General features: G+C 39.1%; 1 protein-coding gene across 1 annotated transcript; it reads right to left on the reverse strand.

Annotated features, from left to right (window-relative positions):
* Nucleotides 1-7,044: 7,044 nt before the first annotated feature.
* LOC128643799 (presequence protease, mitochondrial) lies at nt 7,045-11,446 on the reverse strand (the record flags this gene model as incomplete). Its single annotated transcript, XM_053696622.1, is given in 4 exon segments — nt 7,045-7,177; nt 8,061-8,177; nt 10,828-10,966; nt 11,312-11,446. Coding segments are annotated over 4 exon segments (524 nt in total), but the record flags the coding sequence as incomplete, so codon positions are not given.
* Nucleotides 11,447-17,484: the final 6,038 nt, after the last annotated feature.

Genomic DNA, 17,484 nt, shown 5'->3' on the forward strand with positions numbered 1-17,484 from the left:
CTCACACATGCGACTGCATGTCATGCTTCTCAAAAACAAGTGCGCAATACCGGCGCGAAAATGAGACTCTGCCTATGATAAGGGAAAGCCCCTAGAGAATAAGGTGTCCCAAACAGTGCCTGCCGATATTATTTTACAAAATACCCAGATTAAAATGATTCCTCAAGGCTAAATATGTTTATTATATGAATCGATTTAGCCCAGAAAATGTCTACAGTCTTAAAAAGCCCTTGTGAAGCCCTTATTTATTGTCTGTAATAAAAATGGCTTACCGGATCCCATAGGGAAAATGACAGCTTCCAGCATTACATCGTCTTGTTAGAATGTGTCATACCTCAAGCAGTAAAATTCTGCTCACTGTTCCCTCAACTGAAGTTAATTCCTCTCAACAGTCCTGTGTGGAACAGCCATCGATTTTAGTAACGGTTGCTAAAATCATTTTCCTCTTACAAACAGAAATCTTCATCTCTTTTCTGTTTCAGAGTAAATAGTACATACCAGCACTATTTTAAAATAACAAACTCTTGATTGAATAATAAAAACTACAGTTAAACACTAAAAAACTCTAAGCCATCTCCGTGGAGATGTTGCCTGTACAACGGCAAAGAGAATGACTGGGGTAGGCGGAGCCTAGGAGGGATCATGTGACCAGCTTTGCTGGGCTCTTTGCCATTTCCTGTTGGGGAGGAGAATATCCCACAAGTAAGGATGACGCCGTGGACCGGACACACCTATGATGGAGAAATAATTCCTCTAGTAAGGTAAGTTTCCACATGGGAAAACCCTAGAATGCATGATATGCAAAGAATGACTCCGTACGGAATATGAGAAGAAGCGCAGGGCATCGCATGTGTGCCCAAACATCTGGTGAACACTATAGCTTTGTGGCATAAGATGATCATTGTCAACGCCATAAAAGGAGGAGGACAAAAAAAATCCCACTCCTTAGTAACAATTTCAGTTAATCTCTTAGGTATAGGAAAAACGTCAGTACTCGCCGGTACCGCAAAGTATTTATCCAACCTACACATTTTCTCTGGTATTGCAATGGTGTTACAATCATTGAGAGCTGCTAAGACCTCCCCTAGTAATGCACGGAGGTTCTCCAATTTAAATTTAAAATTTGAAATATCTGAATCCAATCTGTTTGGATCAGAACCGTCACCCACAGAATGAAGCTCTCCGTCCTCATGCTCTGCAAGCTGTGACGCAGTATCAGACATGGCCCTAGTATTGTCAGCGCACTCTGTTCTCACCCCAGAGTGATCACGCTTGCCTCTTAGTTCTGGTAATTTAGACAAAACTTCAGTCATAACAGTAGCCATATCATGTAATGTTATCTGTAATGGCCGCCCAGATGTATTAGGCGCCATAATATCACGCACCTCCCGGGCGGGAGATGCAGGTACTGCCGCGTGAGGCGAGTTAGTCGGCATAACTCTCCCCTCGCAGTTTGGTGAAATTTGTTCACATTGTACAGATTGACTTTTATTTAAAGTAGCATCAATACAGTTAGTACATAAATTTCTATTGGGCTCCACCTTGGCATTGGAACAAATGACACAGATATCATTCTCTGAGTCAGACATGTTTAACACACTAGCAATAACTTGCAACCTGGTTATAATCTTTTTTAACAAAAACGTACTGTGCCTCAAAGAGGTACTTAAACGATTAAATGACAGTTGAGATAATGAACTGAAACAGTTATAGCATCAAGTTTAAAACAACACAACTTTTAGCAAAGGTTTGTTCCCATTAGTAAATAACTAAATTTGACATAAAAAATTATAGAGTAACGTTTTTATTCACAGTCAATAAAAATTCTCACAGCTCTGCTGAGAGAATGTACCTCCCTTCAAAGAAGTTTGAAGACCCCTGAGATCTGTCAGTGAACCGGATCATGCAGGAAATATAATAGTAGCTGACTGGAATTTTTTGATGCGTAGCAAAAGAGCGCCAAAAACGGCCCCTCCCTCTCACACACAGCAGTGAGGAGAAACGAAACTGTCACAATTTAAAGCAGACAACTGCCAAGTGGAAAATAATGCCCAAACATTTATTTACTCAGTACCTCAGCAATGTAAACGATTCTACATTCCAGCAAAAACGTTTAACATGACAATATTTATTAAAAGGATTAGTGACCTTTAACAGAGTAGTTCCGGTGAAAAACCATTCCCAGAATACTGAAGTGTATACATACATGTCATTATAACGGTATAGCAGGATTTTTTCATCAATTCCATTCAGAAAATAAAAACTGCTACATACCTCAATGCAGATTCATCTGCCCGCTGTCCCCTGATCTGAAGCCTTTACCTCCCTCAGATGGCCGAGAACAGCAATATGATCTTAACTACTCCGGTTAAAATCATAGTAAAAAAACTCTGGTAGATTCTTCTTCAAACTCTGCCAGAGAAGTAATAACACGCTCCGGTGCTATTGTAAAATAACAAACTTTTGATTGAAGTCATAAAAACTAAGTATAATCACCATAGTCCTCTCACACATCCTATCTAGTCGTTGGGTGCAAGAGAATGACTGGGACTGACGTAGAGGGGAGGAGCTATATCAGCTCTGCTGGGTGAATCCTCTTGCATTTCCTGTTGGGGAGGAGTTATATCCCAGAAGTAGTAATGACCCGTGGACTGATCGCACATAACAGAAGAAATAAACACACAAACGGTACTGTCACTTTAAAAACATCTTATTTCTGTGTCAGAAATTATCCAGTATAATGTTAACCTTGCTGGTAATAGACATTGCTATGTACAGTAAAGCAACCCTGCCGTGTGCGCACAATCCCTATGAAAATTGCAAGGAACCGCAGAGCACCGCATGTGGGTCAGAAAATATCCTTATTCCATGAGTACACTTGTTCCATGTTAAGTACAAAGCTGTATTATACAATAAACAGCTGAAATGTATCAATAAAAGGAACCCCACAAAAAACGGTACGGTCACTTTAATTCAAAAGAACGATATTTTTGTGCACCTATGTTACATGCAAAGTCATAATGATCGGAAACACCCAGTATAAGGATGAAAGAAAACACTACTGTCTAATTAAGCAGTGAGGGTTAAGTTCCAAAACATGAAAACCACAGACTAATATCTTAGAAGCTGTGGGCTGCATCCGGTCCCATTGTATTAACGTTCAGATGTTAAACACCAATAAAGTGAGAGAACCAGACTTATGTTCTCCACCACTTTGTGCCATTAAAATAGTAAAAATGGGGCCGTCTGAACATATACCATAGTCCCGCCCATCGTGGGCGTATCAAACAGAAACTCCCGGGCGGCCAACTAAAAGCTGGAGATAATAAAAAACCCATAGCTTCTAAAAAAACATACCCCCCGATCGGCCAGAAGTACAATACCGATATCGGAAGTGGGGAGTTATGGAACCCATACTGAAATCCACTCTGTTTACAGAAAATAAAAACTAGCCGTCTCCCGGTTTGCATAGTGATGATACAATTGCCGGGATAAAAATAACACTGTTTGGTCCCAGCCCCAGTGTATTTAAAACTTAGTCCTCAAGAAAACCACAGACCCATCACAATAAGAGCCCTTACATAAGCTCAGCCCTTGTAAGTGAATGTATGCAATGTAGTGCTCACTTTGTTCTGAGAGAATGTGTCCCCAGAAATAATAAAGTTAGCACTTACCTCGAATGCTGTGCGAAGCATGACCATCCAGCAGGTTTTCAGAGGTCCTCTCCCTCTCATAGCCCTGTGGACAAAGATCAGCCTGAGTTAAAGGGACATTATACACTCATTTTTTCCTTGCATAATTGTTTTGTAGATGATCTATTTATATATCCCATAAAGTTTTTTTTCTTTTTTTTTAAATGTATAGTTTTGCTTATTTTTAAGTAACATTGCTCTGATTTTCAGACTCCTAACCAAGCCCCAAACTTTTATGTGAATACCGTCAGCTACCTTCTCCAGCTTGCTCCTGTTTGTGTAAAGGGTCTTTTCATATGCAAAAGAAGGGGGAGGGGGAGTGTTATTTCCCACTTGCATCGGGCTTTCCAGCCACCTTTTCAACAGAGCTAAACTTACAACTTCTAAGTAGGTTTTTAAACCATTTTATACTGGAGTATTGTCTATTAAATGCAGTTATAAGAAAAAGAGTGTATACTGTCCCTTTAAAAGAGCTCTGAATTAGGGCAGCAAGAATGTATAGGAGGCGCAGTGAGAAATATGTCCCACCAGTTCCTATTGCTTTAAAGCCACCAAATGCTTCTCTTTTTACTGAAGAGACTGGTCTGGTCTAGGCTACACCCTGGCACAAAGTAGCACTAAGTGGCACTACTGATAAAAATAATAAACACTTGATTGAAGAACCTTTACTAACACCTCACTTTGTCATCTCCTATCTAACTAACACAGGAAAAGAGAATGACTGGGTTGGGAGGGAAGGGAGGAGCTATTTATACAGCTCTGCTGTGGTGCTCTTTGCCTCCTCCTGCTGACCAGGTGGCAATATCCCACAAGTAAGGATGAAATCCGTGGACTCATCGTATCTTGAAAAAGAAAACAAATCTATCCCTGTAATTTAAAGTTCTCTCAAAACATAAAGAACAGAAGGGATAGGTGGTGCCACATTAGCACTAACACAAGTATTTTGCAAGGCATCTTGGTCCATTCTGACTCACAATGGAACAAATTACCACAAAAAAATAATTACATTTTAATAAAAATTTAAACACAAAAAAAGTTAAGTTTAATATTCTGCTGTAAGTAAATAAATTGCAAGTACTATTAACATCCTGTGCACCTCAGCTTAGCTTTGCTGAGGTGCCTACCTGCCCTGCTAACACCGGATAGAATCTCTCTAGGAAAAAATCCGGAACTCGCAAAATAACAGCAGCAGCGTCTGCAGTATAGTGAGCAGCTGTCCGGTCCCAAAAGCGCAGATATAAAACTTAATATGCGCTTTCCAGGGAGATTGTTATCCAGTCACAGTGTATGCAGGGTAAAATGCCAGTAAACCGCAGCCTCAGTTAGCCCCGCCCATCATGGGCATCTGAAAAATGAATCTCCCAGTCGGCATTTTATAAGTCAAGTTGCCAGGAGAAGTGAAACCACATAATATGAGCCTTTTATGTTTTCTAACATTCCTCAGCCCCAGTGCCTGCCATAACATACTGCCATTATATGTTCCCCTTAACATATAGGAGAAAAACTATGTGTCCCATAGTGAATAAAGTGCCCACTTTTTCCTGTTGTACCCAGAAAAATAAAGTCAGCACTTACCTTAGAAATCTGCCAGGCAGCATGGCAGCTCACTAGGTTTGAGAGGTCTTCTCCCTCACATGGACCTGTGGAAAAAGGAGATAAAGACCGAGTAATCTTACTCAGGCTTTCAGTATTAGGGCAGCATTAACTATATGGGAGGTGCAGTGAGAATTATGTCCCACAAGTTCCGATTGCTCTAAAGCCACCACTGCTCTATTGAAGAGACTGATATGGACTACGGCTACACCCTAGAACAAAGCAGCACAATCTTGAACTACTTAGAAAAGATTCTTCAAGCAAGATTTTATTATTTTTTTAACATCTAACTTTACCACTTCCTTGCTCTAACGTAGGCAAAGAGAATGACTGGGGTGGGAGGGAAGGGAGGTGATATTTAACAGCTTTGCTGTGGTGCTCTTTGCCGCCTCCTGCTGGGCAGGAGTGATATTCCCAATAGTAATTAGATGATCCGTGGACTCATCATGTCATTAGAAAGGAATACATTTCTTCAGACACCAACTTCGCACAACCTCCATTGACAGAGCCATAGATAATGACTGGGTGTTATTGGTAAGGCAGTAACACTTAACAGCTTTTGCTGGGGTGCTCTTTGCCTCCTACTGCTGGCCAGGAGTTGAATATCCAACTAGAAATTTAAATGATGTTGTGGATTCTCCATGTCATAAAAAAAGAAAGAACACCATCCCTACCATGAAACGTGGAGGAGGCTTGGTGATGTTTTGTGGTTGCTTTTCCGCCTCTGGCATTGGGTGTCTAGATTCTGTGCAGGACACAATGAAAACAGAAGACTATCAAGGCATTCTGGTCAAAACGTACTGCCCAGTGTCAGAAAGCTGTCTCTCAATCGCAAGTCATGGGTCCTCCAGCAGGATAATGACCTAAAACATACCTCAAAAAGAACCCAAGAATGGATGAGAAGAAAACATTGGATCGTTCCAATGTGGCCTTCTGAGTCCAGATCTGAATTCCATCGAACAACTGTGGAAAGAGCTGAAACTCGCAGTTGGGAAAAGGCACCTATCAAACCTGAGAGAACTGGAGCAGTTTGCTCAAGAAGTGTTGAAAAGTGTAGAAATCATATTCAGAGTTGCAGAAAATGCTTGATTGCAGTTTTTGTCTCCAAAGGCTGTGCTACAAAATATTAGGTTAAGTACCAATATTTTTGTCCGTGCCATTCTTATTTGTTTTACTGTTTAAAAGTAATAAGTAAAGTTTCTGTTCTATTAAATTTGCAATAAAGAACCGTAATATCAAATACGTTTGTCAATTTTTACTTAGTTCAGAGAAAATGATGTGTTTTCCTAAAAAAGTATGAGGACACCAAGACTTTCAGCCACATCTGTATTAAGACTCAGTAGTAGCAAAGGACTACTCAGAGCTAGCTGGTAATTGGTGGCCATACACCCCATGATTGGCTCACCAGTTCTGTTCAGCTAAATGCCACTAGTGCATTACTACTATGAAGCAGACTTTAACTGTGTTTAACCCCTGCAAAGGGATTAAACACATAGTTATATGCAAGCAAGTGTGCAATCCTAAATCCTTTAAATTATTACAGCATTTTCTATTTGTACTTTTATGTCCCTTTAAAGTAATACAAAAATATCATATGGATAGATTTAAGAAATAAATACAGTTTGGTATTCTTTATGAGAAAGCATTACAAACGTGTTTTGGAATAATAAATAGAACAGTATTAGTTTTACAAAAAAACACACAGTTTACTCTTATAGATTGTAATAAAAATGTCACTAAGCATCAGTAAATAACGTACTTGGTCACCACAGAACAAAAGAGGGGCACATATGGCTTGAGTTCCTCAGGCAGTGTGTTTAAACTTGAGATTGCTCGGAAATACACCATTCCATTAGTCGGCTGGGCACAGTACTGAACAGGCACATCTCCTGCTATAAAACAAACACATTGTTTTGTTATTAATTGGACATTAAAGCCAGTTTTTGTTTATGCACATTCTATATCATCATTGCAAAATATCTACATACAAAATAAATTATTTATAATCCTTAGAACTATACCGTACAGCCCCAGCATATTACTGTGCAGCAGTTTCAACCTCTTTCAGACAATTACCATTAAAAAGCAAAGCTGCTCTAGCCTTTAATGCTGACATCAGCACCACATGCACATGTCCAGTACTGATCACAAAGCCTACATAGGTGCTCTCTGCATTAGCAATTGTGTCAAAAAAGCTAGTGCACAAAAACATTAGCTATGTACAGTCTCAGATCACCACCTGGGGGCAAACTAGAGGTGATCTAGTGTGTAAAAACTACAGTTTAGATACTATAGTTTAGGGGTCGTAAAATCTTTTTTTAAATCTGGGAGTCATAAGAATATTTAGGAGCCAGAAATACTTTAAAGGAGTCAGACACTGGTATTTGTAAATTCATATTTTTAGAATAAACCAAAAAGTAAGGAGCCAGGGGTAAAATGATAGGGGCCAGTGGTTTCCTGGCACCTGGGTTTTTCGAGCCCTGCTATAATGTCAAGTAATATACTAGGACTCACAGCCTTTCATGTTCTTGGGAAACACAATGCAACACTATTTTTCAGATGAACATTGTAGGACATATACTGGATGAACAAAATTTGTTGCATACCGCTATATTTATATTTTCCACCCTTGCATATGGGTTTGCAATCTCGGTTTCTTAATGAGTTTTTGTCTTTAAGTATTGGAAATGCAAATACATGTAAAAGTTTAATATACTAAAATGAATTGTTGCTTAATAATAATAATAATAATAAAAAACAAAACACAAGAACAACCTGTATATGCCATTTCTAATTCAGTGTACAGTATACACGGTTCAATGTCAGATACTTTCAAAGCAGGAAGGCAGGAGGTGTCCTGAGGTTTGCTCTGCAAGTCTATCAATTCTAAACCTGAAAAAAAGTGAAAAGATTAATTTTGGATATTTTGATATTAGCAGCACAGAAACATTAGGAACTATAAAGAGATGCAGTGTCCTGTACTGTTTTTTGTCACTAAATAAATGGAAAGGAAAGAAAGGAGGAGAAGGACACACAGTTAAAACTGATTCTACAAAGCATTGTTATTTTACAAGTAACCATGTTCATGTACATTACTATATACTTAGCGGTTGCACTACTTTCCAGGACATTTACTAATGTGTGAAACATGATGCACGGTATATTATTGGCAGTTTAATTCTCTTAATCTCAGTCTAAGGTTGCAAAAACAGAATTTATGCTTACCTGATAAATTACTTTCTCCAACGGTGTGTCTGGTCCACGGCGTCATCCTTACTTGTGGGATATTCTCTTCCCCAACAGGAAATGGCAAAGAGTCCCAGCAAAGCTGGCCATATAGTCCCTCCTAGGCTCCGCCCACCCCAGTCATTCGACCGACGGACAGGAGGAAATATATATATATAGGAGAAACCATATGGTACCGTGGTGACTGTAGTTAGAGAAAATAATTCATCAGACCTGATTAAAAAACCAGGGCGGGCCGTGGACCGGACACACCGTTGGAGAAAGTAATTTATCAGGTAAGCATAAATTCTGTTTTCTCCAACATTGGTGTGTCCGGTCCACGGCGTCATCCTTACTTGTGGGAACCAATACCAAAGCTTTAGGACACGGATGAAGGGAGGGAGCAAATCAGGTTACCTAAACAGAAGGCAACACGGCTTTCTCCCAAAAATAGCCTCCGAAGAAGCAAAAGTATCAAATTTGTAAAATTTGGCAAAAGTGTGCAGTGAAGACCAAGTCGCTGCCTTACATATCTGGTCAACAGAAGCCTCGTTCTTGAAGGCCCATGTGGAAGCCACAGCCCTAGTGGAGTGAGCTGTGATTCTTTCAGGAGGCTGCCGTCCGGCAGTCTCATAAGCCAATCGGATGATGCTTTTAAGCCAAAAGGAAAGAGAGGTAGAAGTCGCTTTTTGACCTCTCCTTTTACCAGAATAAACAACAAACAAGGAAGATGTTTGTCTGAAATCTTTTGTAGCCTCTAAATAGAATTTTAGAGCACCGACTACGTCCAAATTGTGTAACAAACGTTCCTTCTTTGAAACTGGATTCGGACACAAAGAAGGTACAACTATCTCCTGGTTAATATTTTTGTTAGAAACAACCTTAGGAAGAAAACCAGGCTTAGTACGCAAAACCACCTTATCTGCATGGAACACCAGATAGGGCGGAGAACACTGCAGAGCAGATAACTCTGAAACTCTTCTAGCAGAAGAAATTGCAACCAAAAACAAAACTTTCCAAGATAGTAACTTAATATCTATGGAATGTAAAGGTTCAAACGGAACCCCTTGAATTTCACCACAGTGTCTTAAAGCATTAATAGTATTGCACACCAAATTTCAGAGCTTTAACCCTTAAAATAACGGAACCGGAGCCGTTTATAAATTTAACCCCTATACAGTCCCAGCTATAGTCTTTGCTGAGACCCAACCAAGCCCAGAGGGGAATAAGATACCAATTGACGCCTTCTAGAAGCTTTTCCAGCAATTTTTAGATCCTCACACATGCATCTGCATGCCCTGTTCTCAAAAAACAACTGTGCAGTAATGGCGCGAAAATGAGGCTCAGTCTATAACTAGGAAGGCCCCCTGACTGGAAAAGATGTCTAACACAGTGCCTGCCATTTAATAAACGTTCCCCAAGTTTATAAATGCAAATTGTCAGCCTAAATCTGAATAAAATGCCCAAATAAAGCAATCGATTTAGCCCATAAAAATGTCTACCAGTTTTTTAGCCCATAATAAGCCCTTTATTCTGTTTGTTTGACTAAGAAAATGGCTTACCGGTCCCCATGAGGGGGAATGACAGCCTTCCAGCATTACATGGTCTTGTTAGAAATATGGCTAGTCATACCTTAAGCAGAAAAGTCTGCTAACTGTTTCCCCCAACTGAAGTTACTTCATCTCAACAGTCCTATGTGGAAACAGCAATCGATTTTAGTTACTGTCTGCTAAAATTATCTTCCTCTCACAAACAGAAATCTTCATCCTTTTCTGTTTCAGAGTAAATAGTACATACCAGCACTATTTTAAAATAAAAAAACACTTGATAGAAGAATAAAAACTACATTTAAACACCAAAAAACTCTTAACCATCTCCGTGGAGATGTTGCCTGTGCAACGGCAAAGAGAATGACTGGGGTGGGCGGAGCCTAGGAGGGACTATATGGCCAGCTTTGCTGGGACTCTTTGCCATTTCCTGTTGGGGAAGAGAATATCCCACAAGTAAGGATGACGCAGTGGACTGGACACACCAATGTTGGAGAAATATCATCACATTAAGATAAAATATCACTCTACATAACAGTGGCAAAAGGCAAGAAATCTGAACTTGTTTGATGTAATCATACTGAGCATATTTAAAAAAAGTACTGTGGCCCATTAACATTTATTAGAATATATGAAATAATTTTTAGAATAGCTAACAAGCATCTAATTGGACAATTCCACTCCAAAGTACCCAATTCAATGTGCTAAAGATACATCTCTGGCATATCTACCATATATCCAACATATTAATAATACTTTATCTATGCCACCTTTCTCATATATCTGTTTTCTTTCTTCTTCAGTCAAAGCTTGGACTATTTGGTTTAGTTTTTCATCTTCCATTTGTGCTTGTTTATCATAGTGCAATTCATCAGGACTCATAGATAAAAACATCTTGTGTGGATTATCCTACAGAGAAGAAACAATACAAAATGTATGTTTTAGTTGTTACATTAGTGTCAACTGTCTCTAAAGAATTGTTGTTGTATAGCTATGCGGAAGAGCATTTTAATAGCCAGTATTAATGCACGTTAGGTAACTAAGATTACAATAACTGACACAGATAGAAAACTAATATGATCATATTGATACAAAGGCAATATAATGTTATTAAAAAGTAACTGACAGAACAAATGACTTGGACATTCTGATAAAGATGATACAATTTACACAACTGAAAATGATGTAGGTGTTGCAGGTTATGGACGCATTTCACTAATCATAACCAAATTCATAACTTTATTTTATTGTTACCTGAAAATATTGCTTCACTTTTTCTTGAAGGAATTTGGGGTTATCTTTCAGACACTGTCTAAATCGAGCCATTTGTTCTCCAATTTTTAAGAGATCCACTGGATTACCCTCATGGTTCCAGCATGATGCAATGTACTTGGGGGGAAAAGAAAAATAAATAAGTAAAATGTTTTTTAGAAAAACAAATATACAGGGTTTTTTATGCTGCCCCACCATGGGCCAAATTACAAGTGAAGAGCAAAAATGCAAATGGTACGGAGTGTTAACACAGCTGACGCGCAATCCATACAGCTTGCATTTTTGAGCTGACATAGTTAATATATATTGTGTGTGCAATGCTAAAATGCACACTACGATATTCATGTCTGATAGAGCACGTGGGTTTAATAGATTTCTATAATGGTCCGCTACATTTAGCCACCAATCAGAAAGTTCTACCTAGGTGCTAAATCAAAAATGGGCCATGTCCTAAGCTTAGATTCCTGCTTTTTCAAACAAACAAAGATACCAAGAAATGGGTTTAATATCCCTTTAAATAACGCTTGAGAGGAAAAAATCTGCTCAAGTTTGCACTTGAGTTTTGAGTAAGTTCTTTGTTAAACATACCCCATGTTTTCGAACGTAAACAGTAACAGTTAATACCTGGTTTTCAAAAGGGATAAATGCAAAAACATAATTTATGTAAGAACTTACCTGATAAATTCATTTCTTTCATATTAGCAAGAGTCCATGAGCTAGTGACGTATGGGATATACATTCCTACCAGGAGGGGCAAAGTTTCCCAAACCTCAAAATGCCTATAAATACACCCCTCACCACACCCACAATTCAGTTTAACGAATAGCCAAGAAGTGGGGTGATAAGAAAAAAGTGCGAAAGCATATAAAATAAGGAATTGGAATAATTGTGCTTTATACAAAAAAATCATAACCACCACAAAAAAGGGTGGGCCTCATGGACTCTTGCTAATATGAAAGAAATGAATTTATCAGGTAAGTTCTTACATAAATTATGTTTTCTTTCATGTAATTAGCAAGAGTCCATGAGCTAGTGACATATGGGATAATGATTACCCAAGATGTGGATCTTTCAACACAAGAGTCACTAGAGAGGGAGGGATAAAATAAAGACAGCCAATTCCTGCTGAAAATAATGCACACCCAAAATAAGTTTAATGAAAAACATAAACAGAAGATTCAAACTGAAACCGCTGCCTGAAGTACTTTTCTACCAAAAACTGCTTCAGAGGAAGAAAATACATCAAAATGGTAGAATTTAGTAAAAGTATGCAAAGAGGACCAAGTTGCTGCTTTGCAAATCTGATCAATCGAAGCTTCATTCCTAAACGCCCAGGAAGTAGAAACTGACCTAGTAGAATGAGCTGTAATCCTTTGATGCAGAGTTTTACCCGACTCAACATAGGAATGATGAATTAAAGATTTCAACCAAGATGCCAAAGAAATGGCAGAAGCTTTCTGGCCTTTTCTAGAACCGGAAAAGATAACAAATAGACTAGAAGTCTTTCGGAAAGACTTAGTAGCTTCAACATAATATTTCAAAGCTCTAACAACATCCAAAGAATGCAACGATTTCTCCTTAGAATTCTTAGGATTAGGACATAATGAAGGAACCACAATTTCTCTACTAATGTTGTTGGAATTCACAACTTTAGGTAAAAATTAAAAAGAAGTTCGCAACACCGCCTTATCCTGATGAAAAATCAGAAAAGGAGACTCACAAGAAAGAGCAGATAATTCAGAGACTCTTCTGGCAGAAGAGATCGCCAAAAGGAACAAAACTTTCCAAGAAAGTAATTTAATGTCCAATGAATGCATAGGTTCAAACGGAGGAGCTTGAAGAGCCCCCAGAACCAAATTCAAACTCCAAGGAGGAGAAATTGACTTAATGACAGGTTTTATACGAACCAAAGCTTGTACAAAACAATGAATATCAGGAAGATTAGCAATCTTTCTGTGAAAAAGAACAGAAAGAGCAGAGATTTGTCCTTTCAAAGAACTTGCGGATAAACCTTTATCTAAACCATCCTGAAGAAACTGTAAAATTCTCGGAATTCTAAAAGAATGCCAAGAAAAATGATGAGAAAGACACCAAGAAATATAAGTCTTCCAGACTCTATAATATATCTCTCTAGATACAGATTTACGAGCCTGTAACATAGTATTAATCACAGAGTCAGAGAAACCTCTTTGACCAAGAATCAAGCGTTCAATCTCCATACCTTTAAATTTAAGGATTTGAGATCCTGATGGAAAAAAGGACCTTGCGACAGAAGGTCTGGTCTTAGCGGAAGAGTCCACGGATGGCAAGAGGCCATCCGGACAAGATCCGCATACCAAAACCTGTGAGGCCATGCCGGAGCTACCAACAGAACAAACGAGCATTCCTTCAGAATCTTGGAGATTACTCTTGGAAGAAGAACTAGAGGCGGAAAGATATAGGCAGGATGATACTTCCAAGGAAGTGATAATGCATTTACTGCTTCCGCCTGAGGATCCCGGGATCTGGACAGATACCTGGGAAGTTTCTTGTTTAGATGAGACGCCATCAGATCTATTTCTGGAAGCTCCCACATTTGAACAATCTGAAGAAATACCTCTGGGTGAAGAGACCATTCGCCCGGATGCAACGTTTGGCGACTGAGATAATCCGCTTCCCAATTGTCTATACCTGGGATATGAACCGCAGAGATTAGACAGGAGCTGGATTCCGCCCAAACCAAAATTCGAGATACTTCTTTCATAGCCAGAGGACTGTGAGTCCCTCCTTGATGATTGATGTATGCCACAGTTGTGACATTGTCTGTCTGAAAACAAATGAACGATTCTCTCTTCAGAAGAGGCCAAAACTGAAGAGCTCTGAAAATTGCACGGAGTTCCAAAATATTGATCGGTAATCTCACCTCCTGAGATTCCCAAACTCCTTGTGCCGTCAGAGATCCCCACACAGCTCCCCAACCTGTGAGACTTGCATCTGTTGAAATTACAGTCCAGGTCGGAAGCACAAAAGAAGCCCCCTGAATTAAACGATGGTGATCTGTCCACCACGTTAGAGAGTGTCGTACAATCGGTTTTAAAGATATTAATTGAGATATCTTTGTGTAATCCTTGCACCATTGATTCAGCATACAGAGCTGAAGAGGTCGCATGTGAAAACGAGCAAAGGGGATCGCGTCCGATGCAGCAGTCATAAGACCTAGAATTTCCATGCATAAGACTACCGAAGGGAATGATTGTGACTGAAGGTTTCGACAAGCTGAGATCAATTTTAGACGTCTCTTGTCTGTCAAAGACAGAGTCATGGACACTGAATCTATCTGGAAACCCAGAAAGGTTACCCTTGTCTGAGGAGTCAATGAACTTTTTGGTGAATTGATCCTCCAACCATGATCTTGAAGAAACAACACAAGTCGATTCGTATGAGATTCTGCTAAATGTAAAGACTGAGCAAGTACCAAGATATCGTCCAAATAAGGAAATACCACAATACCCTGTTCTCTGATTACAGACAGAAGGGCACCGAGAACCTTTGTAAAAATTCTTGGAGCTGTAGCTAGGCCAAACGGCAGAGCCACAAACTGGTAATGCTTGTCCAGAAAAGAGAATCTCAGGAACTGATAATGATCTGGATGAATCGGAATATGCAGATATGCATCCTGTAAATCTATTGTGGACATATAATGCCCTTGCTGAACAAAAGGCAAGATAGTCCTTACAGTTACCATTTTGAACGTTGGTATCCTTACATAACGATTCAATATTTTTAGATCCAGAACTGGTCTGAAGGAATTCTCCTTCTTTGGTACAATGAAGAGATTTGAATAAAACCCCATCCCCTGTTCCAGAACTGGAACTGGCATAATTACTCCAGCCAACTCTAGATCTGAAACACAATTCAGAAATGCTTGAGCTTTCACTGGATTTACTGGGACACGGGAAAGAAAAAATCTCTTTGCAGGAGGTCTCATCTTGAAACCAATTCTGTACCTTTCTGAAACAATGTTCTGATTGTGAACGGAATTGATCCAAATTTCTTTGAAAAAACGTAACCTGCCCCCTACCAGCTGAGCTGGAATGAGGGCCGCACCTTCATGTGGACTTAGAAGCTGGCTTTGCCTTTCTAGAAGGCTTGGATTTATTCCAGACTGGAGATGGTTTCCAAACGGAAACTGCTCCTGAGGATGAAGGATCAGGCTTTTGTTCTTTGTTGAAACGAAAGGAACGAAAACGATTATTAGCCCTGTTCTTACCCTTAGATTTTTTATCCTGTGGTAAAAAAGTTCCTTTCCCACCAGTAACAGTTGAGATAATAGAATCCAACTGAGAACCAAATAATTTGTTACCCTGGAAAGAAATGGAAAGTAGAGTTGATTTAGAAGCCATATCAGCATTCCAAGTTTTAAGCCATAAAGCTCTTCTAGCTAAAATAGCTAGAGACATAAACCTGACATCAACTCTGATAATATCAAAATGGCATCACAGATAAAATTATTAGCATGTTGAAGAAGAATAATAATATTATGAGAATCATGATCTGTTACTTGTTGCGCTAAAGTTTCCAACCAAAAAGTTGAAGCTGCAGCAACATCAGCCAATGATATAGCAGGTCTAAGAAGATTACCTGAACACAGATAAGCTTTTCTTAGAAAGGATTCAATTTTCCTATCTAAAGGATCCTTAAACGAAGTACCATCTGACGTAGGAATAGTAGTCCGTTTAGCAAGGGTAGAAATAGCCCCATCAACTCTAGGGATTTTGTCCCAAAATTCTAATCTGTCAGACGGCACAGGATATAATTGCTTAAAACGTTTAGAAGGAGTAAATGAATTACCCAATTTATCCCATTCTCTGGAAATTACTTCAGAAATAGCATTAGGAACAGGAAAAACTTCTGGAATAACCACAGGAGATTTAAAGACCTTATCTAAACGTTTAGAATTAGTATCAAGAGGACCAGAATCCTCAATTTCTAAAGCAATTAGTACTTCTTTAAGTAAAGAACGAATAAATTCCATTTTAAATAAATATGAAGATTTATCAGCATCAATCTCTGAGACAGAATCCTCTGAACCAGAAGAGTCATCAGAATCAGAATGATGATGTTCATTTACAAATTCATCTGTAGGGAGAGAAGTTTTAAAAGATTTTTTATGTTTACTAGAAGGAGGAATAACAGACATAGCCTTCTTGATGGATTCAGAAACAAAATCTCTTATGTTATCAGGAACATTCTGAACCTTAGATGTTGATGGAACTGCAACAGGTAAAGGTACATTACTAAAGGAAATATTATCTGCATTAACAAGTTTGTCATGACAATTAATACAAACAACAGCTGGAGGAATAGCTACCAAAAGTTTACAGCAGATACACTTAGCTTTGGTAGTTCCAGCACTAGGCAGCGATTTTCCTGAAGTATCTTCTGACTCGGATGCAACGTGAGACATCTTGCAATATGTAAGAGAAAAAACAACATATAAAGCAAAATAGATCAAATTCCTTAAATGACAGTTTCAGGAATGGGAAAAAAATGCCAATGAACAAGCTTCTAGCAACCAGAAGCAAAGAAAAAATGAACTTAAATAATGTGGAGACAAAAGCGACGCCCATATTTTTTGGCGCCAAATAAGACGCCCATATTATTTGGCGCCTAAATGCTTTTTGGCGCCAAATATGACGCCACATCCGGAACGCCGACATTTTTGGCGCAAAAGAACGTCAAAAATGACACAACTTCCGGCGACACGTATGACGCTGGAAACAGAAAAGATTTTTTGCGCCAAAAAAGTCCGCGCCAAGAATGACGCAATAAAATGAAGCATTTTCAGCCCCCGCAAGCCTAACAGCCCACCGGGAAAAAGTCAAATTTTTTAAGGTAAGAAAAAATAATTGATTCAAGTGCATTATCCCAAATATGAAACTGACTGTCTGAAAAACAGAATTTATGTTTACCTGATAAATTACTTTCTCCAACGGTGTGTCCGGTCCACGGCGTCATCCTTACTTGTGGGATATTCTCCTCCCCAACAGGAAATGGCAAAGAGCCCAGCAAAGCTGGTCACATGATCCCTCCTAGGCTCTGCCTACCCCAGTCATTCGACCGACGTTAAGGAGGAATATTTGCATAGGAGAAACCATATGGTACCGTGGTGACTG

This window comes from Bombina bombina, unplaced genomic scaffold, assembly GCF_027579735.1.
Source record: "Bombina bombina isolate aBomBom1 unplaced genomic scaffold, aBomBom1.pri scaffold_1991, whole genome shotgun sequence".
NCBI classification, from domain to species: Eukaryota; Metazoa; Chordata; class Amphibia; order Anura; family Bombinatoridae; genus Bombina; species Bombina bombina.